Genomic DNA, 26,222 nt, shown 5'->3' on the forward strand with positions numbered 1-26,222 from the left:
TCGATTATTCATCAAATTGATCGAATTTTCTTCGCGCAAGAAATAACAGTTATTTAATTTACCATCCATCGCTATCTTGGGCGTTGACATCGCAGCCGAACTCTACGAGGAACTTGACGATCTCAAGGTGACCGGCACATATGGCATTATGCAAGGCGGTAATGCCCTCATCGTTGGCGGAGCTTGGATTGGCGACCTCTTTTGCGGTTTTCTTCACCAGCTCGAGCTCACCCTCGAGACTGGCGTCGAGTAATAGCGCCAATGGGTCAAACGACACCCGTCTCGATAGATTAACCTTGCCTCCGCTATTCCCCGTACTCGATGATTTAAGGTTTCCTTTCTTTCTTCTCATCACTTCCGATATTTTCCCTCCATCTATATCTAATTCGCCTCCGGTGCCTCCGGTCAGCTCCGAGTCGGTTTTCATCTTCGTCGGCTTGTCCTCGATGTTGATGACATTCAGAGCGTCAATGATATCCGCTTCTTCCAATCGCTCGCCGTCACCGATATCCTCGCTGAGAATACTCTTGCAATTGTCTGTGGTGTCGATGTTTTGTTGATGTTGCTGCTGCTGTTGCTCGGTTTGCATGAGATCCGCCGGAATTTCCGTCTCCGGGAATAGGAAGGCCGGGGGCATTTCAATTCGTCGATTTATCGAGACGTGAACATTGGATTTGGCGTATCTCAGCTTTGGCTGCTCCGATATCGGTGCCTTCTTCAAGGTCAATGGTCGAGCCTTGATGAGTTGATGATTGCCCAGTTGTGTCTCCGTGGGAGATTCTGGCGGCTCCGACGTGGGAATCGGCGGTATATCCTCGTCCTTATCCGACCTGCAAGAGATTTTATGATATTGAGTTTGAAAATTAGAAAATTAACCGCATTGTGTTGGCATTCTTTATCACTACGAACATAGATTGACAGCAGCGATTGTTAAATTAATAAATTATTTTATTTTTGTCTGGTTAACAGTACTAACTTAAACAATTTGAATAATAGTTGCACTTTTAATCGCTACTACATCATACAAATCTCGAGAAAACCAAAATAAGAAAATATTAACAATGAAATCGCGTGATAAGAGAAATATTACCTCAGCTAGAACTTACAACTTCGCAACAAAAAGGAAACCAAATATAATTTGTAGCGCCGATATCCCATCCAAAATTTTGTAAATCCAAAACGAATATGCCGAGTCGTTGACGAACTGCATACAAGTTGCAAAAAACATGAACAAGAACCAGGATAAAATTATCCTCCAAGTGTTGCGATTTAATTAAATTGACGGTTAATTTGTCTACCGATATCAATCATTCAACAAACATGTGTTATTAATAGCTTTCTAATTAAGAATTAATTTCCGATTGATCGCGTGCGAAATTGTTGACTGGCGAACAAACGCAAGCATCGCGTGTACCACTGGTGTATACTAATCGGAGAACTCGCGAGCACTAAGAGCAGCACGGACCCACGTCGTCTCCGCGGCATACGATTCTATTTCGGTGTCTATTATTCGAGACTTCGATTCACTGGCCAAATCGATCGCGAACTAATTAACATTTATAATTAACCCAGTAATCTTTTTGTCATTCCGCAGCGCGTGCGAATCGCTTAATGGATTCCTCAGTGATTTCGTAATTTTCGTAAGAAGCGAAACGAAGACGCAGTAGTATAAAAATGAATAGGATTCACAAGCTCGTTACAGACATAAAACTGTGTAATACAAATGATACAATTTCTTGTCTCTCAATAAATAGTTTAAATTCGAATTGAAAATAAATTACTCGTTAGCAATTTTTTATGACGCAAAAATTTTCATAATGTAATTTTTAAGTTATTATTTTATTTATATATATATGTATAAAATATTTTAACTAAACATAAACCACTTTTAGAAATCTCTTTTTCGAAAATTGTTTCTCAATAAAAATATTCAAAAAAATATTTTTATTATTAATAATTGATGAAAAAGTAATCTCAATTTTCAAAGACATATTATATTCTATACTGATAGCTTTTCTAATCGAAAAGTGCAAGAACAATATGAGTTCATAATTTCTAAAAGAAATGGAGATATGTATATTTAGCTTCTTAAAAATAGACTTTAGAAATAAATACTTTAACATTACGACTATCTTTTTATGTGTGAAACTTTAATTTAAAAAGTGTATACAAACCTCGAGTTGAGATTTGTGTTGACCATCTTGCACTCGTTGATTCCCTCGGATGACGGCACATCAATTTTCTCGTGGTGAGTCAGTCTCGGTGGCGGATTCGGTTTGCTCGGTTTCGGTGGCAGCGCCGGTTTCGTCTTGTCCTCTATTCGCAATTCATTAAAAGTTTTCCTCTCACTATTGTCGCTGTTCTTCGTCGTCGGTCTGCTATCGAACTCAAACGGTCTTTCTGTTGTTTTTACAGGCATCTCGAACTTGACGGCCACGTGATCGGCCACATGCTTTGTTGTGGAGTTCTGCTCGTATTTGGCCGGCACCTCGAACTTATTTTGACTGCTCTCGTACTTGTTAGACTCCGATTTGTATTCCGCTTTATACTGGGTGATATTCGAAGGATCGTGTTTGAATGTTGGATTATGATCATATTTAGTTGGCAATCTTCCCTCGTGCTGTTGTTGTTGCTCGTGTTTACCATACTGTTGCGAATTCTGACAACTGGGCTCGTACTTAATATTAAGCAGGTGTTGTTCGTGCTTCGCTTGATTTCCGGTCGGATCGTGCTTGCCGCTCTGTTGCTGAGACTCATACTTGCCCGTGAGATTCTGATCGTATCTAGTCTGTTGCTGTTGCTCGTGCTTGTTGCCGGATGATAACGCGTGCTCGAACTTATCCTGATTCTTGCCCGAGGGCTCGAACTTGGCTTTCTGATTGTTCAGGATCTGATTCTGCTCCTGATTTTGCGCGAGATCGTTGGAATTTGGTAGCTGCGACTGGTTGTACTTCTGAGTGGAATTGCCGAAGCTCGTCGCAGCGATGGTACCGTGAAGATTCGATGAACTCTGCACCTGATAAACAGCTGCCGGTGAAGACGCATGAATGCTCGTCGTCTGATTCGGATATTGCTGCTGCTGTTGGGCGATGGAGTAGCCATGTCTGTAGTTCATTGTTTCCTGATTCCCGATGCCGGCTTGCACCAGCTGCGTGGTGGCCGCTTGCTGCTGATTATTGCCGATGTAATTCTGCGCCGCGTTGTTGTTATGCCCGCGACCCAGCAGACTCAACGTCTGCGGCATCACCGGATGGATCTTCGTCGACGAAGTCTGATAGATCTGCGACTTGACGGAGAAACTCGGCGCCACGCTCGACACCGGTTTCTGATGACCGCTTGCGGTCTGCTGCAGGTTCCGATGCGAATTCTGCGCGGTTTGCGCGATCGAAGGGACGGTCACCCCGACGAGATTCGACGTCGTCGACACGCCGCTAATTCCGGTCACATTGTGCTGCTTCTGCTGAGCACTGCCATTCTGATGTTGCTGCGTCTGCTGCTGTTGCTGCTGCTGATGACCCTGATGAAGACGAAGACCTTGCGACAGATTATCCGGACTGAAGCTGTGCGCGTTGCCGCCCATGAGATTGTTGCTGTTATTATTATTGTTGTTATTGTTGTTGTTGTTGTTATTGTAGTTGCAACTTGATTGGATCGTCGTGGGCTGATTGCCGAGATTTTGATTGTGCTGCTGCTGTTGATTGCTTCCTAATAATTGAGATTGCCCTAAACATTCGGCGACTGTTAGATTCGTGTAAAATCGTGAATTTTATTGATAAAAGAAGAGGCCATTTTATTAAAAAAAAATATATATAGGAAATAAGGAAAATGATTTTGTTATATTAACTTTCAGATAAAAAGAAGCCCTAAGTAATTCAATTTCTTTAATGTCTTAAACGTTTTAATATATTGCTTAATGTGTAAAATTGTACATAGCTGCTTGATATCTCACATAATTATTTTACACTTTAAATAATTTCTTTTTAAAACAACCATTATGTATATAATCATTACATAAGACAAAAATCAATATAGAAACAATTAGATTGACAGAACAAAATAATTTGTTCTGCAATAAAAAATCAATTCTTACAGAACGTTTTTTTTTTTTATATTCAGAATTATTCTTTTAGTATTCTCAATTGACGTCACAAATGTTACATGCGGCTACATATAGTTTTTCAAAGAATAAACGAGATAAATAAATTAAACGTTAATTGACATTATTCAAGAATTGTCAAAAACTCCGCTATTTTCATAAAAAATTAAATTACAAATTATGAAAACATTACACAATTTAACGTTATAACTTAATACAGTGCTTATACGAGACACAGCAAGCACTCACCCTGAATGTGCGATTGCGACTGGCTGTGAACAATTTGGTGTCCATATTGCTGAAAGGTCGGCCGCTGCCCCAGCTGGGAGGCGCTTGCCGAGTGTTGTATCTTGTTTTTGTTCACGTCATCCTCTATGGTCTTGAAGTTCACCGTGAACTTGGTGTTGTACGGCAGTGTCTGGTACTTGGGGTCGTTCTTATTCAAGTTGAAATCGTTGTCGTTCGGTATGTGCGAGTAGGGCTCGATCGCGGCGATGTTGCCGGCCGGTCGCAGCTTGCCGCTATTGTTGAAGCCGTCAAGCTTCGTGTCCGGGAATCCTGTATTGTTGGCGCCGCCGACACCGCGTCCGCCACCACCGCCGCCGGGGCCCAGTTGGTGCGTTAACCGCTGATTCAACGCTCTCTTACGCTGAAGCCGGCTCTGGAGTTGAGCTATCCGCGCATCTATCGATGCCATCTCGGCCTGTCGCTGCGCCAGGGCTTGTCGCTGCTGGGACACCACCTGGTTTTGCTGTTCGTTCATCTTGTTGCGATACTGCACAAAAATTGGAAAATCGTATATTCGCGCATCTCATCTTCGCAATTGTAAACTTAGAAATTAATACAAGTTAAAAATCAGATGTGGTGAAACTATAACAAAGATCAAATTGAAATCTTGTTAAGAAATGATCGTTCTATCCACTTTTGGAATATTCTCAACTATCCCCTGTAGATATCATAATCATTGATGCATTAATTAGCGCACAAGGCTGAAAATGAGCCAATTACGGTGATATTCCCGTGCGAGCCCTTTCACGAACGAAGCCGATTCTCTCGAGACGGCGTAATCGATGACGCGAGCTTACCATAAGCTCCCTCCTGAGCTTCTCCAGCTCAGCGCTGGCCGGTGTGACCAAGTGTCCGTTGCTAGTAGTCCCTGTGAGACCGCCTCCAATGCTGCCGGCGCTTCCACCACCGGCGGGAGCATTCTGACGACCCCGAAGTTCCTCCAGCTGCCGCGTCAGCTCCTCAACCTTCGCCACGGCCAGCGAGAGCTCCTTCTCCTTCTCATTGAATAGGGCTCTAATGCAGTCCAGATCAGAAGCTGCGGAGCAGAAAAAAAATAATGAAAATAAAATAAGAATAAGACAAGAAGAATGAACAATAATGCACAATAAGTCAATGGAATTAAAAAAGAATAATAAGCATAAAAAAATACATTCTGTGGAAGCTATAATAATTTTTATTATTTTTCATGTACGAAAATGATTCAGTAATTGTATATGTTGTTAACTGGTTTTATATATAATTAATTAATACATCGTTAATAATTAATACAATTTGATTAGTAGCTTCAGTTATTTATTATTTAATATATTTTGACGCATAAAATACCCAATCGTTTAAATATTTTTTATATATAATCTCGTATAGTGTGTATTCTATATATAACCTATATTAGATATATATTCAAATAATACTATTTAAAAAAATTTTTATAATATTTAGAACATTGTATACGCACAAAAAATGTCACGGAGGTATATCGAATACTAAATCCGGAACTACTGAAATAAGCGATATCCGTTTACATGACCCGTAGCATTCGATATAATAAATTAGGATTTTCAGGGCTTAGATCCAGCACCGTTGTGAAAACAAGTGCCGGGGGATGACGTCGTATTAACAGGCGCATTACTCATCGCCGGGTGACTTCCCCAATATACTTTCCTAGATTCCATCGCCGTATCTCATCTTGAGCGTCAAGCACAGCGCGGTATCCGCGCCTCGTAATTCGTATCAGATTAGAAAGTTATTGTACGCGCGCGATGGACCACCAAACCAACCACATATTGCTACACGGAACTCCATAATCTCTCGTATTGGCCGTGATCTGCCCTGACCTGGAATTCCATTATCGAATTCTGGATTGGTACCCAGTCTCTCTGGCTACTATCTATCTGCTCAGGAACTACAGCCTTTATGATCTTTCATTATTTCCTGACGATCCTAGCCGCCATCAATCGCGATCGAAATTGTCAACGCAATTCTAACTTATACGAAACCAATCTGCTGATAGATCTCTGTACATTCGACTCGGTGAAATTACCGAAGTTTTGCCGAATGATCTTCTTAGTCAAACAAAATATATTACAGTTGAGTTCTTGAAGAAACAATGATCAAACAAATGGTTCGTAGCATATCATAAATTTCTGTAAATACTTAATAAGAAACCAGCGAAGTAATATATTTAACATTACAAATAATATAAGAAAAATAGATATTTGGAAAAAAATTCTCTTTCAACTTTTGCAAATTTTATTTTATTTCTCATACTGCTATTAAAGTGTAGTTAACGACATAAAGCCAAAAACTGTTATTGTTTGTGCTAACCGCACTGCGAAGATAGCGACTACTCGTGAGTTTTTCAACAGTGAAACAATCTCTTTCGCTACTGAATTAGAAAAAAAAAATGGGAAATCGATTGGAACTCGGTTAACTTTTACTAATTCTGTGATAGAACGACGCTGGGATTTCGAAGCTATGAATTCAAAAACTAATCGGCTTTTGTGTATCAAATAGATAATTTGACTCGACTTCTTTTGTTTATCGACTGCAATCCATTAAATACTATCGATACGCATTTTTGGCAACTGGCATAGATCGAGCAACACGTGTCCAGTTACGTGGCAATGAGTTTGCCGATCGAACAAACAATTAGAACAGTAGAAACGTATACCAAAAATAAAATTCTAGCCTAATATTTAACAAACTCATCACGCTACACGAGCAATTTTGAATTTATTTGTTTAATTTTCGAGAATTGTCTTCGATCTTTTAGAATAGAGATTTATTAAAAGTTTATTTTATTTATAAAAAAATATATATAGAATCAACTATATGTGATGGGAATACGCAAGAAAGTTAATAGTAGATGGTTGATGAGCGTTTTGTGACTGTACAAAAGGGTCAGAGATCGATTCCTCCCGCGTAGTTTAACTTTGACCGAAGTTGAATTTAATTTAGAATCAATTTTGCCAACACCGATTAACTTTAACAGTAGTTCAATTGTCTCTCTATCTCTTTCAGACAGAACGCGAAAATAAGTAGCGAAACAATAGAGTTTCAGTTAAACTGTACTTAAATTTAATAGATGTTGGTGTAATCGATGCTAAATTAAAGAACTAATTATGCCTTGATAGTCTCATCAATTAAAATTAATCCGGATTTAACTTATCATTACCCTCCACTTTTATTTTTAGAAGGAGACAGAGAATCAATTGACCACTATCTTGGTTCACTCAAATATATTGGGGGCTGTGTACGGTATTTTTGAAAAGCGTATAAAATAATAAATATACAAAAAAATGTGTTTCCACAGTCTATTTTATTATTAAAGACGAGATAACTAAAATAATAAAGACCGAAAACCAGTTACGATCACAGTTTCGAGCAAAAACGCTCAACGGAAAAGTGGTTAAACCGCAGTTTAACACGCATTTGTAGGAAACTCGAAGAGATACGATGGAGCTTTCGTATGAAAGCCAATCGCTACTGGTTTTGCAAAATCAAGTGTCTCTCATTATGCATGCCGCCCACCTATTCGCATCACTCGGGAAGGGGGATAACATGTACATAAAGTCCGCAGGGCGAATATATTCGTGGAAGTATCGAGAGAAGCGCGCAAGTTCTCAACTTTTTGGAGAATGTTCCTTGAATTCGTTTCCCAAGAACGTCACGTTCCATCGTTAGTTTATTCAAAGACAGTTTCGGGAACCAAAATGCTCCTTGAGATCTCTTCTTTTGGAAAGCGGGCTTTTGCCTTCGTTCACACTCGTTTCACAATGTTTTTCTCATCTTAAATTTATAATATACTCTTGAATTTACAGCAGACTGTTTCATAATCTCATTTTTAATAACAGGTTCTTTAATTAATTTAAAATCGAATTTTCTGCCTATTAAAAATTGAAAAAAACCAGCTAATAGCTACCGTAATTTTTTTTTGCGCACATTTGCTGTATCCGCTCTTCATTTTCGAATGTTATTGCGCGTTTCATTCATTCTCATTAAAGTTCCATTAGGTATGTGAACATAATAAAGTGAAAATTGCGTACTTTGTCTGCAATGCAAATATCTACCCGCTTCGCTAATAATATCGTGTTTCAGTATTAAGACTAAAAAATATAGCAACGTAAATATTCAAAATAATACATATCGATTCCACAAAAATGTTCTTGCGCTTGTATTTTCACAAAAGAATGTTTATTTTCGTTATTTTTAAAAATTCGAGTTTTCGTATTCGATGCATTTTGCAATCTATTTGCGACGTGCGTGGAAATGTTTTTTAACTATATCCTATATAATCGGCCGCTAAAGTATCCATCTTTCTCCGCTGAAGAGCAATCTACATACGCGTTTTCCATCGATCGACACCCCGCGCGTGCGATCGAACGCGTTCTGTTTTGCACGCGCGAATATGTGTAGGATAAAGCGACGCAATGCGCGGCGTTAAACAATAGATGCATCCACATCGCGCCACGTTGCGTCGCTATAAATGCACGGCAAATGACACGTCACGTCGTCGTCGCATCGGAATTTCGCCCGGCATTCACTCCAACATCGCGATAATATTTAATTTCCCTACGTCAAGCCAGCTAGTCCTCTCTCCCACATACGAACGATATATAAAAAAAGTTACTCTGAACATCGAGAAAAATCCTTTCAAAGCTGCAAAACTTTAAATATTGAAAATGTGAAAACGTTATCCTCCGCATCATAAGACTTGTAACTCGACGAGATTTGACGTTAATCTTTTGAAAGTTTTTCAAACATTTTATCTGGAAATTTTAGCAATCTTATCTAGAAGTTTCAGAATAAAATACAAATTTTTGTAATAACCTAAATGCGTTTATTACATTTTTTTCAATAGCAACATTTTTTAGACACCTATTTCTGTAAATTTATACTTGTTGCGGTTTAATCTCTTTTTTGCCTCAAAAACAGATATAATCCATTGTCTTTTAACTAAAAAAAACTTTTTTGTCCCAGGAATGAATAATTTCATGCGAAATAAAGATTGGTAGAAAAATTTCATGAAAAATTTTTCATTTTATCTCTCACGGTATATTTTTTTATTTTAATCGATTTTGAAATGATGATAAGTTTTACAAAGCTCGAAATCGGGAGACCTGAGAGAGATATGCAAAACTGATCAAATTTGCTAACATCGATGTGCACATAAAATCCAACATCAAACTACGAGAAAATGCGCTATGAAAATGCATATGCGTGGGTTTGCTATGTGTCGGAGACTGGGATTTCAACAGCTGCCTGGCATTTTATCTACGATTTTAAATGTCCGGTGTATGTCCGAAATCTTCACTCAAGTACCAACGTTTTATTCGTGCACAATCTATGTATATTACTTTTGTAATTAAATCACTCGGTATTACATACCTTCCGGTTTTAATCCTTATGGCATTACATATTTTGCAGTAAATTTGTGCAGAGAACTGATTATAAAAATGCCAGGTCTTTTTATCATTTAATTATTCTCCATTCTCATTTCATTAAATGAATAAAATAAATTATTGCAGCTATGCGGAAATATGTATATATAGCCGCGCTTCTTACTTTCTACTTTTTATTATATTTCTATTTTAGTAAAAGTATAATACTATCGAATATATCCTCCGTAAATTAAGAAAAGCAATTAACAAACAAAATATTTTGTGCTACGAAATACATAACGTTAAATAGATAATATAATTTCTTGATATCGTAGTTTTTATATTATTATCTCTTATCGTTTTGTTTAATAAAATATATGGATAAATATAAGGTAATGCTCGTAATACTAAAATATACTCCTAACATTTATGTGCAAAGTTATTATTTAACTGAAAAAATCTCGTTCTCCCTTCAACAAGAGTCTGGGATTCTATCATAAAAATTATATCATGTGTAGTGCGTTCCATTGGGTGTGGTCACATGTATTGCGTGTCAGGGCCAATATCATGTAACATATGTACGCATACAAAAGCTAAAAGGGAGCGTCGCATTTGTTTCGATCAGTCCTCGAATTTCGCATTGAAACTTGCTCGAACAAACGGGATTGACGTTCACATAAACTAGTTCGAGTAAATGTCAAGCAACAATCGAATAAATCGCGCAATCAATGCAATAGATTATTAATTGATTCAATTAATTACGGTTGTTATTATTGCGATATAATTGTTCGCCGCGTCAGCGCTTTCTCATCAGTTTACTCAATAAAATTAATATTTGTTCAAGCGAGAGCATGGTCAGAAAACGCCAGAAACTGCTCGTTCAAGCAGGCTTTTATTAATTTTTTTCCACTGACTAGTTTATTTTTTTCTATATTGACATTTACTTTCGTATGTAAATAATTATATGCGCGATAGTTCGTTCTGTCGATGAACCATGTAATTTCGATGGACAAATAAAGCAAAACAACGAAAGACCGCATTGATTTTGCGTAGCTCGATAGACGAATCACGTTAACGAATTAAGAAGTACTTTCCGTTTCCCGTGCAATTTCCTCCCGCTTGTACGTTTCGGTATTTGTCCGAGAATGATTTACCGGCCGATGCAACCGCGGATGAGTTCTGCGCGATTGCATTCGATATAAGCGACGCGCGCGGTCGGCTCGGGTCAGATCTTTCCAATTTATTTTCCGAGGATGATTCTCAACCATGAATAGCGAGCACGCGAACCATTTTCGAACCGTCGGCTTATATTTGGATTTCATTTATATATCGGCAAAGTACCCCGGGGGCTTGGAATACGCTCGATGTCGCCGATCGTGCCGTATCGAAGATTAATCGCGCTCCCCCAATGTGAAGACAGATAAATCTCCCTTATCGCGTTTACCGAATCGAGATGGATTCCCACCGAAATATCCACCAATCTACATAAATAGATTGGTGGAACGATGATCTTTTTTTTTTTTTTATTACCGTGCTTACTGCAATTTAACGCTTCTCTGTGTTTCGTATTTCAAAGAGAAATAAATTGAAACCAACGAGCATGAGATAATTTTGTGACAAATTGAAAATGTTAGAATAATTTTAATTACATTCTATATTTCTTTCTTAAAAGAGTAATTTTACAACGTTTTTCAATCAAACCCAAGATTCTTAAACATAAAATGTTTTTCATCATATGTTCTTTACTTAAAAATTATATAATATTTCGGATAACAAAAAATATAAAGGTAGCTAAAAAGCGCTGTAAATCTTTTGTAAATACTTTTTACATTTTTGTATTGCATATTAAAATGAATATTTTATACATGTGCGTATACTGCAAGTCAATTCTGCAAGAACGTTCAGACATCGAAAAAGCTTTAGATATGGTTAACTTCGTGCATTGCATACTAAATTAGTTCGCTGCGTGTTTCAAGTCTGTCGGGAAATCCGGTGGAGGTGTATGTTCGCGAAGAGTTTCCTTATTCGAACCGGGAGATTTCTTACCAAATCATTTGAGCTTGCAGCAAATTGCAACAAGTTTTGGCTATTGAAACTTTCAAGACTCTGCGAAAGACAGTATAACACGAGAAAGGTGGTCGGGTGTCGTGATTGTAAATTGAAAGGGTCGAAAAGATTTCTTATAGTTTCACGGTGTAAGAGTTTCATAAAGCTTCCGCGGACTATCGGAAGAAGTTTTATAGATTTTTGACAGAAATATATATCGCTGGTTTGTCGAAAGAATCTTAGGGTCAAGAATCAGGATATTGAAACGTAAATCTACATTCTTTCTGCATTTTCCAAATTTTGTGACGAGCTTGAAAAAGGTCCTCTCATGCGAAGATTTGAACGATTGTCCAAACATTATTTTTTCAGCGGAAAATTAATTGGAAATACTCGTTGTTCTGTTTCCGTTACGTGCTTTTACATGAAAACGATACACGGCGAAGATATCGTATAAAACTGCATACCTTTCAATATCGCACAAATCACAGTATTAACACAAATACAAGAGAAAATAATTGTTAAAAGTAAAATTGTTATTATTTTTATAAACAATTAAAAATTGTAAAGAGTATGCAGAAATGCAAATATTTTTTTCACGCTAAATTCACGTTAAAGATACTTTTACGTTTTTCATTTACAAAGCTTACATCACTTTTGCAGTTGCGTACTTTTTAGACTTCAGACGTCAGAATATTTGAAAACTGTCATCTCTCTCGGGAGAGTGCTATGGATGGATCGTTTTTCCTCTTATTCGCTCGAGCGAGCTCACGGTGTGTTGGTTTATTAAATGAGAAAACGCGACACAGATCCCGGATCATTATAACTTTTTCAGCCAGAGGTGCTGAAGTAGAATCGACGGTTTTGCTGTCGCGTCGATTCATTAAAGAATTTCTGTAACAAAGCGTGTACAGCGGGTTTCACCCTTTCTTTCGGAGCTATTATCGCGGCAGCCGCGTGTCGCATTGCAAATCGCAGCTATCGTTTTACATTGCGTCGCATAGGCGTAACGATCTGAACAATGCTCAATTAACAAGGTATGTACACGTGAGCCAAACCATGCATAGCTTTTACGAATTGCATTGCAGTGTGGCGCGGCGCGTGACGACATGAACGCATCCATCGAATCCACAAAGGCGGATAGATACGAATTGAAATTCAAAAACTTTGAGAATGAACGTTTGAACCATTTCAATTTGCAAAACGAACATTTGGAAAAAAACGTATTCTGTTTCTCCATTAAATTAACAATTTTTTGACACGTATCTGCGTCCCCGAGTAAATTTGATTTGAAAAATCTGCGCCTTTCTTCCACAATTTTCATCATGAACATTAAATCAATTTTTATTTACAACATTACAAATTATCATCTCAAAGAGATAGAGTATCGAATAAAATTATTGTTATGTTAATACTAATTCTTTAATGACCATCGGATTTGTGTGATTCTTTGATTGATGGTTCAAAAGCCACTTCTGTTTATCTCAAAGAGATATTATAGGTAAAAGTAAACTTGTATAATTAAATAAATTTAAATGACACGTATTTTCATTTATGTAATATGTACCAGACAGATATTGAATTTCGAAGGATTAAGAGATATGCGAGAGAATTGTTGATAGACTTACTCAATGTTGCATTGTTGACACGCGACTGGTCGGTCTGCGATCTGAGTAATCGCAGTCGATTCAGCTTGCTCTGTTGCTGGTCCAGTTTATACCTCAATCTGGCGAGTCTGTCCTGCTGTGCTGGCTCCTGCCACAGTAAACAGCGCATAAACGCAATTATTATGAGCATACGGTGAATACGGCTAATGATTTGTATATTCCGAATGGGAACAAAATAAGAAATCAGTTGAATTATCGTGGAAATTGTTCGTGTTTGGGAAACTTATTCAATATTGATAAGAAAACCTTTTAAAAATACAGTATGTGAAGTGAATTTTGATTATTCAGCGTTTATTAATTTTCAATATGTTTACGTGCACGCGTATTCATATTTCAGAGAACGAATCGAATACTAAGAATAAATCGCGAAATTAATTCGTGTCAACTTTGACAAAGTAACAAAGCGAGATGACATGTAATTTCGGAGAACAGATCCACCGGGATCATATGTGACGTCTTCGAGAGCGAGGCTGCTCAGGTCGTGAGTGTCATCGTAACGGTAACTACACAACAATACTACCGGTCTCCCTCACTGTGATCTTCGCAGAACAATACGTGACAATCATTCCGATTATCGGGGTTGATGATATTATAGGGGTGACTCGAAAATAAGCCATCAATTTTACGAACGTATTCTGCGATTTCTCTCTCCTTCGCAAACAGTCGGTGTTTCCATATTTAGAGTTTATTTAGCGACGCGAAAATTTCGCGTGTTGATAAAAATGACGGGAGAGAACAAAACTCACCTGTGCGCCTCGAAGCACGGCTAAGCGGGCCTCTTTCTGCTCCAGGAGGCGCCTTTGCTGAGCGATTTCCCGCTGTTGTCTGGCCGCCATGCTTTCAAGCTCGCTGAGCACCAGCACAGCACCACCCCCGCCCACTGCTAACTGAAACAACAAGATTAAGTGCACGTAAGCATATGAATGTGCCGGTGTGCGTTAATGTAAAGCGAGAACAGTGATGACGAACGCGCGGGCAGATACGAGCGATAAGAGATGCGGAATCGGCAATTAATTATATTGCGAATATCGACTTTTCAATCAAGACCCTTCATTGTTTCCTGACCTTGCACAATGTCGTCCAAGTTTTGCAGAATGCACGTGTCATCGACGGGGTATAAAATAATCATGTGTTGCGATGGTCTCCAATAAATCTTCCGCTGGAAATATTTGTAAAAAAATATGTCGCCAAATTTGTGTCGAATGTGACAGACCAAGTTTTTAGCTTTTTTACTTCCACGTGTTCTATTTATCGAAAGAGTGAAAAATTTAGAAAAAAATGTATGTCGCACCGATGCAACATTAATCCATCATATATTGTATGTTAAAATTTTCTCTCGATGAGTAGAAAATTAAAATAATATCGATTTAAATTTCTGTTTTGAACCTTGCGCGTCATATTTATATACGTAAAGAATAAATTGTTAGCATATCTTTAAAAATAAAACATAGGTACATGTGTTGAAGAATTTAAGTAGACAACTGGAGAACAAACATTTCAACAGCTTCATCTTTCACAGAGATCTAATTTAAAAGCAGTATCTCAATGAGATTAATATTCATGTACTGAAACGAGATTTTCCCGCTTATACCGCACGCGATGAATAATTAACGGTTTACTTGCCAAGAAGTGAAAATCATTTTCATTTCCGAGGTAAGTTTTTCGAGCTACATTGTTCAGGCATTTTATTGAGTATTAGGTGCCTTCTCCAAGTCCCGAAAATCCTTTTTTTTTAAAGTAATATATAAGAATTGTTTTTTCAAAAATCCTTTTCTTCGTATATGAGGGAAGATGATGCGTAATACGACGCAGCGCGCAAATCCCACTGCGTCTCGAGTGAGGAGAGCGCTGGACCGATCGAGAGATGTGTGCGCGTTCGTGCCTCTTTTTGTTTCATCTCCCGTGTACCACCATCTGGAGTGGACCGGCCGCGCCGCGCCCGATACCAGGTAGAATCTCAAGGTCGGTGTGCGGCCCTTCGAATTCCATCGCGACAAGGACTTCGCGTAACCTTCGTACGTCAATGAAAGTGTACCTTGACGACGAAGACGGTCAGCGGCGCGAAATAAATGCGTCAAACGAAACGCGCGCGATGGAAACGTCGTGACATTTTCCGATCGGCTGCCCCCGCAGAGAATCGACCGTTGAGCGTCGGGTTTTTCTTTTGTCGTTCGCGATTTCGTTCCACTTTTTAACATCGATTGAAATAAAATGTATCCATGCAGAGTGCACGCTTGCGTTTATTACATTTTTAGATTTACAAAGTGCAGGGGTATAAAAGCAAAACTCGCGTTCTTCGCTTTCCGATATTTGCAGAGGTTGAAACGGCTTCTGACGTGTACAGCTTTGGATAAATTTGTCCATGCCTTTTCTTACCCGATAATTGAATTGAACGATGTCAAGCACTTTTGATTGTACGTTTATAATTGGAAACAATGTACTGTAAGATAAAAAAAAAAAAAAAAAACACTCGTAATTCAATATCGAGAAAAATATAAAAGACCGTAGGTCTTGCTTTTATATTTCTCGAAACAAACGTATCCGAAGCTACTTCGCGAGTTCGAAAAGTTCACCGTTTATACGGTTTAATGGTCGTGAACAACCGGAAGACTCCGACCATTAGCTGAAAGTCCGGCAAAGTATACGGCTTGAGTGTTGTTCCATATATATTTATATATCGATAACGCCGGGCTATGTTAATGTTAATTATCAACGAAATCTTCGTGCAACTACGTTCTGCAGCGCGCGCGCGCGAATCAGCGGCTTCGAAACAGCATTTACAACGAAAGTATCGCGTTGCTCGAGACAATAACACGACGTACTATGAACGAGGAAGATAATACAAGCGCCTTCGGGGCTCGTCGTTCCAGCTTCTGCCTCTTTTCATTCCGCGTACGCTCTCTCGCGTGACAGTTAATTGTTTCGAACTGGCTGCGCGATCGCGGAGAAGGACTGTAACGAAACAGCGAACAACGCGAGATGTCGGACGTATTGCAATCGCCAAGAGAAATGAAAAGGGAGTCATTTTCCAACGGCTTATGTGACAACAGAACGAGCGACTCGCCGCCGATCCCATTCAATTTCATTATCCTGACTTACCGTTATGACACACAGCGCAGAGAATACAGAACTAACAATAAGAGATATCCATTACTCTTCTTCATCCATTATTAAAGTATATCTTTTGTCCTTTTATATAATTTCAGTAATATAAACATGTATTTTATCGGTAATAAATTCTCAAGAACGATACAACTTCTTACGGCACTAGTCTCAAGTAGTATTTTCAATAAAATACAATTGCAATAACGTTTTGCGTCAAATAATTTCAATCGATTTAATCATCCCCTTGAAAGAAACATTAGGAAAGGAAAAGGTAATCCCGGACCAATAACCAACAGAATTCGTTTCCGTACGTGAATGGGCGGGAAAGTTGCGAAAAGATGTTCCCTCGACGAACACATAAACGAAAAAGAATTTCTCATAGAAACGAATTCTTGTAGGAGCGGATAATCCCTCGGGGGATAATCCACCCGGACGATCCCCCTGCAAAATTAATTTCCAAGAGTCTGAAAACAGGTAGCGCGGAAGAAGCCGTAACGTAATCGGCAGTTTGCTCGCCTCGGCGCGTCGCGGCGGTTGCAGTCAGGCTTTTTTTCGGATGCATTCATTCGCGAAATTAACGAAAGCGTGACTAGTCATTTCTGTATGGAAGATGGAAAGCGACAAGTATAACTGCATAATTAATTAATTTTCCATACGCTCTCTTCTCTTCAAGTTTTCTCTCTTTTCTCGATTATAATTGCATCTTAATATAATTTCCTGCTTACACAATCTCGCAATATCTCAAATTGAGAGAGAAATATTTCATGTTTTTTTATAATCTCGAAGTGTTCCGTAAAATTTTTAAATCATTAAAAAATTCATATTTTACGATAGTGACCACAGTTTATCAAGGGATTAATAAAACTGTGAAGAATATAATAATTGAAACGAGAGCACATACGTGCAAGCCTGTTCTCTTTCAGTTATTCGTTTTCCTACTTTCTGCAATTAAAATAGAACAACGCTGTCGCTTTACAAAAGGAAATAAGAAACAAAAACGAATGTAGAAAGTAGTTAGACTTAAGCATGAAAAGAACGAGCTCGCAATTATACGCTTACGCGACTACGTATGTTAGTACGTGAATGAAGATATAATTATGAGAAATTCTGTGAAATATTTATATCTGACCATCCTTAAAACTGGAATATCTTAGACACGTATACCATATTTTATTTAGACTGGATCAACTACAATTTTCTAACGATGATCTAAACATAAACTACTGATGTATATATTTAAAAAAATATTATAGCGTGTACGTCGGATTTTCAGCAAATTTGCAATATCACTTTTAACCCAATTTTAGTAAAATATTAATATTTCGCAAGAAGAGAAATACTGGATAAAATACTAGGAGATTTAGGTTTTCTTAGCTTATATTTATATTTCTAGTACGTTCTATAATAATGCGCACCGTCAGAATAACAAACATACTTTGTTTACTAAGTTCTACATACTTATTTATACATGTGTAAGCTAACTCCGTGTCGGCAGAGCGAAAAGCGAAACGACGAAGTGCACCGAGTAGAACCTTACCTCGTTGCTTACTTGCCCGCCGTTGCTACATTCCGCCTCTGTGGTGTCCGGAGTAAGTTTTTCCTTTACCGCGACGGACTTGGACTTTCTCTTCGATTTTCCAGGATGAAGCTTCACCGCTACGGTTTTCACCTCAAAGTTTTCCCGCGGATAGACGCACGCCAGCATCCTCGCAATAGCACGAACCAGCAAAACCGCGCGCTCAACCAAGTTCCGCTTCTACACGATTTACGTTAACGCAAAAACCAACGTTGTCGGATGCGTTTTCGTTTGTTCCCCTTCACGTGCTCTCGTGGAAACGCTATAGTGACAGCAGTGGTTTAAAAAGAAACGATACCGCGTTGCGTTGACAAAACTGCGAGATTACATCGTGTTGTTAATCTAGGGCAGTATATCCCGAATTTTTGGGGCGAGGAAAAATTTAGGAGCTACAGATCACTAATGATAATAAAAATTATTTTGAAATTCTCAAGATTTCTTCTAGACAGCAAGAATAAGAAGACCAAATTCACTTTTCTAAGGGTGCGTTCGAGGAGCGCGCTATCAGCGCTATTGTGTCATTCTATCCCTGTTTTATGTCTAATAAGCGATAAAGATAGAATGACGCAAATAGTGCTAATAGCGTTTCCCTGAACGCACCCAAAATGTAAAATATTGAGAATAAAAATATAAGTTAAAAGCTTCGTTTCATTTGTCTCATTCAGAACTTATCTAAATAAATATTACTTCAATTAAAATTTTACGAAAAGATTTTTCAACATCTCAAGAGCATTCTGCCATCAATTTCGTTACTTTTCATATTTCTCGAAAATCGTTTTGCCGATTATATAAATCCGATAATTTTATAATTAAAAGTACTCTTGCAATTAGTAAAATGATAAATGACGCACCGGCGACAACATGAAGCAAATGAATATTATCTTCTATTCTTCGATATAATTCTATATAATTTGTCGTAATATAATTAATTCGTTAATTGGAATGGAAAATTGTTAAAAATACGATATTTCATATTGATTTGATTCATGCTTTTATACGCAATAACTTTCTTTTATAAAAAAGATTATTTGATTTCATGTAATGATATTTTTCATTGACATAATTTTAAAAATTTACAAGATAATTTCTTTAAATAATGTTTCATTTTTTTTTTATATTGAACAATCCAGAGCGGTTGAAAAACTTTGATGGATTCTACTTGAGTCTATCTTCCCTCAGACAATGTTAAGGACACTCTTCTGTATCCTATGTAACATGTAATTGTAAATTCAAATAATAATTTGTGGAAGTGAAGAGCTCTAAGCGACCGCCCATCAATAAATCCGCCATTGAGCGATAGGAGTGTAGTACATTGCTTTCCATTTATAAGCCACTTGACACGGATCGACACGTAACGCTTTAAAGATTCAGGACGATACCGTATCGAGTCGCCCGTAATACACGTAACGCGTATAACTATACGAGGATAAAGATAAATCTATAGAGTATTTCGCCACTATTGTAATAACATTTAACGATAATTTTTTCAGTTAATTTCCGTTAAAGAAATGTTTAAAAAGAAATCATTTATCACAATTTTTCAATCTTTAACGTTATAAATTTTGATATTGACATGAAGAATAACTAACTATTAGCTATCGAATAGCAATAAGTTTTTTTAATTTTTCAATTTTTTTGTATTATTGTATTAATTTTAAACTTGAACTTGCGCAGTAATTATTTTTAATGAAACAACAGCAGCAACAAACTTCCACCAAATGAAGTTTTAATAATATATTCGTTGACAAATTTGGTATTGATTTTTCCGAACTGTCGAGTGAGCAAGGCAACGAGTTTCAGAACTTTTCCAGCTGTTCGAGTTTCAATGTTACGTATTTTAGGAACTACTCTTAAATTAAAATCTTGTTAGAGCAGAACTTACTCGAAGTTCAACAAGAAATAGCTTGATAATTGCATTACTTATAATTAAAAATTAACATGACAACTTCATCACTTCAGCAATTGAGAAAAAATTACCTAGACATTTTCGGTAACTAGACTTTAAGCCACAAAAATCATCTGTCAATCAACTGTGATTCGACAGAAAAGTGGGACACTCTCTTTTACAGATGGAATACATTTCAAAGGAACTTGTAATAGTTATTTCAGTCGGTTATCACTGAACCTTTATAATCTGCTTTCGTTCTCTCTCCCGATATTCATTCTCCTCGATATTCAACGTCAAATAATCTATAACTTTCTTGGTAAAAGGAATGAGCTGACGCCACGTGAAATCGATATAAGGCCGGATTTACGGACTTTTCGCAAAAGATGTGGAATGAAAAATGAGCCGCGTTTGACTGTGCCAGAAAGTTGAAATCTTTTCGGAATCTTTACGATTCGGCGTCTCGTCAAGATTGGCACTGCAGAAGAGAGAGACAACTGCCTCTCTACGCCGCGTCTTGTTGTGACCCGATAATTCTCCGCCCTCGTTCGTAAAGTGGGAATATAAGGCGTGATAATGGGCTCTATCTTAGGAGCCGAAGAACAAAGTTACGTTGACACCGCTTCGTTGAAAGTCACAGGCGAAATTTCGTGACAAATACTGTTAAAATTTCATCAAAATCCTTGTTAAAATTTAATCTACTAACCGTATTATTTTTAAATCTAGACTGTGAAGAGAGAATAAATTGAAAGAGAATTGACATTAAAAATGTATTATTTGATTAATATGTATAGAAATCCTTTCCGCCTTTCTACTCGCGAAAGAATCCAGTAACATTTAATGCAAATACAAAAGAAATGAGTATGCATACTTTATTAATATAAGAATATTTATGCTTTTCAAGAATACATAAATATTAAAAATATTTTAATACGGTTCGAGAGTTAAGGATAATGTTGTATCAATGAAATACGATATGAATCACATTTTGGCCGCAATTGCCGGATTAAGAATCGCGAATGCAATCTATTTATACTTGACTTCAGCTAAGAATAACGGACAGAATAATATATGTCGCTCTTAATTATCTGGTTATATGATCGATTTGTGCTTCTGAAAAGTATCAAAATGCGCAATCAATATGAATTTTATATAAATTTTAATGTTAAGATAAATCTAATAATTAAAATATAGTGATAAAAAATATTTGAAGAACTTATTCAAATGTACCGAAAATACTTGACATTAAAAATTTACATAATTCATCTAAATAAAACGCGTTTTATATATGGGGATTATATTTCTTAACATATATGCGGCAGAGTTTCATATAAAATACAAAGCTGAGTTTCCGAGTACCGCTGCTGCTCCTCTCCCTCCCACCCTCTCGTCTCGAGAAATTTATTAAGGCGGCCAAATATTCTCTTTAGATATAAGCAGCACCGTATATAACATGTGCCTCGCAGGATGGTTAAACGAGTTGCCGCGTTCACGACACGACGCAGCGCAGCGCGACGCGATAACTCGTATACAGGGCGACCAGAAGTGCATATCAATTTATGGAAATTGGGGAACACGCCTCGCCGCGTGGCCGCGTCTTGACGACGGTTTTCCGCAACAGCGCGTGTTGATGGCTATCCAATTTGGCATGCAAAGCTCGGATAGTGGGGCGCGCAAATTAGATTTCGGCGTAATTCGTGAAAACGTCGGCCAAGTCGGTCTTCCCGGGGCGTGACGAAACCGTCGAAATTTAGTTGCGTGTAGGGTCCCCGACCGAGCAGCCTAGATCGTCTTAATGAAAGAAAGAGAAGCGAGGATAAATTGCGCGGGATGTGTCCCCAGAACCGCTGAGCTAGTTTTCCATCCGTGAGTTTCTCGATCCGCTTTAAGCCGATTCTTTCTCAAGTAAAAATTTTATAAAACGATATCTTTTCTCTACTTTAGATTTTTTCTTTCCTTTTAAGTATATGGATATGCACGAGCGCTTTGTCGTTAAATCGAGCGAATTCAACAGGTTTTTATCGGGCCCGATTATTATGCGGTACAGATGCGGCTTACGATGTCGTAATCCGTCAATTTCTATGCTGCGATAACGGTATGGCGAGCAGGATTAAATATAAAAACACCTTAGAGAAAAAGCGCAACCAGCACACGTAATGCGGCGAATATGAAACCGATAAATATGCGAATCGAGAAACGTATAGTACAATTGATGAGAAATTTTTTATTTTTAATTCCCGTCGCTTTTAAATTTCGCACATTCCATTAAACGTGAGAGTATGAAGATAGCTTCTCGCTCTACAAAATATTTTTTTTATATATATGATTTCCACCAGCATACATTTTCTGGAAATTGTACAAACATTGTGGATATAAGACCAACGTTTCGTATGCAACAACGTAATGTTTGACATCCCGCTAGAGTAAATTCGATCTAAGTTAGCAGAACACGAGTAGGACGGGCGTCAGTAGAGCAAGCTGACGAGCGAGCTAAACGAGTTTTTAATTGAAAATGCGATTCGCAGTATTCGCGCGCCGTTGCCACTACGTACGTACTTGTCGACTCGGAATGAATTAGACCGGCGCGGACGGAGTGGATCTTTCGAGCGCCTCTCATCGGCTGTCGACCGTGGAATTTACGATTCGTCTGTTGCACGTGGAAGCCGAGAAGGCCAGGAGAGAACGAACGGTAATTTCGCGGCAGCGGGATGCTTCCAAGGACGTTCCTTGTGGCGACCGAGAGCAAGAGACTAAACAGGAAAATCAGATTCGACGACCGCTACTCGCGCACCATTATCGTCACCTCGGCGATTTCCGAGAAGCATCCAAGAAAACTCGACTATGCGAATTCATAAAAATGCAATCGCACTCTACTTCCAATTCCATTCATGGAAAATCAAAATTTCACAAGTCGTGAAAGAAACAGACCCCGCAAAATGTATAATTCTAATTCTAATAAAATGTCAATTCGTTTGTAACAATGTATAATATGTCGGAAATATTTCGTTGCAAAAATATTTCCCAAAAATATTCTCAACGCTCTTTCTAAATCGCTATATGGCCAATGTTTGGAAAAATAGGTTCGAAAAAAAGTGGGTTAAAGTTTGGAGTACACGTAACGTAGCTTTCACATTTTTTCCGCGGTCGAAGTGATGAAATACGCGTAAAAGCTGCAACTACACAATTACGTAAATTATTTTTTTTTTAAATAGAAGGTTTTTCCTATTTAAAAAAAATTTATTTTATTGGATACAATTGTCACACAGTTTAAATTGTTTTTTCCATTTAACATGTATCACGTTCTATTTTTACATTACTATTTTATTATTTTATTATTTTATTATTTTGATATCGTTATTATTATTATTATAGGTTCTCAAATTTGACATCATTATACCATATTTTTTCTGATTTGTATTTTCCAATTTATTATTTTTAATATTACGATATTAATAGTTTGTGTTATATTCTTAAAATAATTTTTTGATTACGTAGAAGAATATGATAAAGAAATTCAAAGTTAATCTCTTTTGAAATGTTCAATATGCATGCCTTTTTAACACAGTCGGAAAATTTTCTCTTTCAGGATGCAAAATGTGCACGATAAAATGAAATTTTCGTGTGCAAAGAGCGGTCAATTTTGTATCGGGTAAAATCGTCCGACACGATTTTTCCGCAGAAACGGCACGCTCCACAGGGAGACAAACTTGTCTCGTCTCTATTTTCTGGCTCATCAAAGTTGTACGTATCGCGATTCAAGAATGTACTCTTCAGATGAAGGAACAGCGGAAATATAATCTCCGAACGCGGGGTGTGCGTTTCAGTTTCGTTTCCACGAATGTCAGTTTGACTTCGAATTCCGGCGTCGTAGCGGAGTACGCGAACAAGGATACAATTTTAGAGCTTAATTCAATAACGGAATTACGGAAGTTCCGAAAATTTCCGGTTCCCGAGTCGCTCGAGTTTGATTTCTCTCCTTCCTTTCCTCAGACAAATTTTAATGCACCCAGATTACTAATGTATTATTTAAGTCTAATCTGACCAACTACGTTGAATTGTATATAACGTTGAGAAAGAGACGAGATAATTTATATATAATTCTTTTTTATAAGATAAAATAAAGTAGATTAGTTTCTGCGTGCGATAAGATGAATTTATGTTTGATAAAATACACTTTCTTATTTTATCTAGCAAAAACACTTCATATTTTAAAAACCTCCCTCAATATTAATGCTCAAACATGATTCTCAAATACAAATTTACGTAAATGCCGTACTTTACAGCTCTTTACATTCGCTAGAAGAGAGGTTTAATGCTATTTAAGGAATTTTATCATTCAAAGGAGCGATTCCCTTAATTGCTTCGAATAATGTAATACGATCCGCAATTGATACTTATACGTATACGGTATCATTACACGACAGAGCGAGTGAACGAAGATAACGCTTTGCAAAATTGTAACTTCATCGAACTTGATAAAGTTATTTCGATGCTACAATTCCAAGTTCTACATCAAGCTCGAGAGAGCTGTCTACCGCACGGTAACATAATTTGAAATAGCGCAGAGATCAGAGTTCAGTATCTGCGCGTGTATGACAGTAATTTACATCTACGTACAGATTATGCATTCCAAATGTGGTTTAACGCATATAGCTCTGCAATTGAACAGTTTAGAGTAACAGTGGTGTAATCCATTTTTCAAAAATTTGCGAAAATCAAACTTAAATCGAGTAGAATTAAATTTGGATTAAAATAAAAAATAAAAGTTATTCATATAAATCGAAATATTTATGGATAGAAATAAAAAATTGCGTTCAAAAGTCTTGAGAAAGTTAAAGGAAAATTAAATTTAATTTCCTCAGGTTCTCATAAAGAGCCCAGTGTTGCATTGGAACCTTGCAATTGCAAGCTCTTTGCCTTCTTCTCTCCGGTATTTAAATGAAAGTCTTTATCACAGAAAATTGAACATAATTTGTAAATAATGCTGCACTTCTATTTCGAAAATATAAATGCCTATAACGATGCGCTCGCAGTTTTGTCGAAGTAGTTTTAAGATATCTCAAAAAATAACAAAGTTACTCCCTTCGGTAGTTGAAAAATACTGTAGTTTCAAAGTTTTTCAGGTTTGTTTCACACGGAGAAATGCGAAAAGTAAAGAGGTCAAATGACGTCAAGGGACTTGACTTATCTCACAAAATCAACTATCTACTTATCATATAATACAAAACAGTACAATTTTTTATTCTCTAAGATGCAAACAAAATTAAAAAGCGGTTCAAATAAATGCAAGCAAAATAAGTATAAAAAAATTATATTTTTTTAATTTTTTTTCTCTGAGATTTTTTAAACTTTTAATTTATTTGAGAGCCTGAGAATCACAATCTTGCAGCTTATGTCATCGTAAAAAGCAAACGTATAGCGTCCCATTATGACACAAAGCTTAAGAGTAGAAACAAATGATAACAAGCTTTTCCTTTTTAATCCTCGCCGCACTTTTTTTTTTATTGCAACTGATGTTCCTAAGAACTAGTGCTTCGTTACTCACTCAGTATTGCGCTTATACGAAGTCTGCGCGAAGTCGATGAACTTGAAATTCTAAAAATAAATCCATTTCTAAAAGCAATGCGAAAACAACTTGCTATTTTCCTCGGTTCGCCGGAAAATGTCGGTTGCCGCGAATCGATGAATCAATGAATCATGGAACTGAATCACGTTCCATTGATACGGAGATTTTGATCGGCAACTCAACCCACGCGTGAAATTGCGAATAGTGAAGCGTCTCAAAAATCGCAACAGAGTCAATCAAGATTAAATTCACAAAATCTTCGATACACCGGCTACTATCGACCGCGAGAGACACGAAATGTCCCTTCGGAGTATTTCAGAATTTGAGATAATGCCGCGATAAGATCTAATTTGTCCGTCGAAGAGAAAGAAGAAATATCGGAGAGTGGAAATGACGCGCGAAAATTGCGATGGAATCAGCCCGGTCTGCCGTTATTGCCTTCGAGATTGCGAAGCATCGCGCTCCGTTGCCAAGTACAATCGGCGTCAACGCGAACTGTCAATTTTACGGAGCAGAGCGAGAAACGGCGAAGAGAGAAAAACGTCGCAAACACACGGCGTCGCGCTTGTCGACGAACTGCGTGGAATAGCTGGCCGCACCGCGCCGAGCCACACA

At 37.6% G+C, this 26,222-nt stretch overlaps 1 protein-coding gene across 7 annotated transcripts in view; it reads right to left on the bottom strand.

The window, feature by feature from the left end:
* ASPP (Ankyrin-repeat, SH3-domain, and Proline-rich-region containing Protein) overlaps window positions 1–26,222 on the bottom strand; it is a 62,640-nt gene that overhangs the window by 2,653 nt on the left and 33,765 nt on the right. For 4 of the 7 annotated variants that reach the window (XM_067358862.1, XM_012377882.2, XM_012377885.2 and 1 more), the window contains 6 exons: window positions 14,222–14,362; window positions 13,437–13,563; window positions 5,182–5,420; window positions 4,346–4,871; window positions 2,175–3,723; window positions 63–830 (listed from right to left, as the gene is read on the bottom strand). In XM_067358862.1, coding sequence (XP_067214963.1) covers window positions 63–830; window positions 2,175–3,723; window positions 4,346–4,871; window positions 5,182–5,420; window positions 13,437–13,563; window positions 14,222–14,362 — 3,350 coding nt within the window. Of the gene's footprint in view, window positions 1–62; window positions 831–2,174; window positions 3,724–4,345; window positions 4,872–5,181; window positions 5,421–13,436; window positions 13,564–14,221; window positions 14,363–18,117; window positions 18,645–25,586; window positions 26,208–26,222 lie in introns of those variants that run through there. The other 3 variants (XM_067358860.1, XM_012377880.2, XM_012377881.2) reach the window with 3 other exon arrangements.

Source organism: Linepithema humile, chromosome 7 (assembly GCF_040581485.1).
Source record: "Linepithema humile isolate Giens D197 chromosome 7, Lhum_UNIL_v1.0, whole genome shotgun sequence".
NCBI classification, from domain to species: domain Eukaryota; kingdom Metazoa; phylum Arthropoda; class Insecta; order Hymenoptera; family Formicidae; genus Linepithema; species Linepithema humile.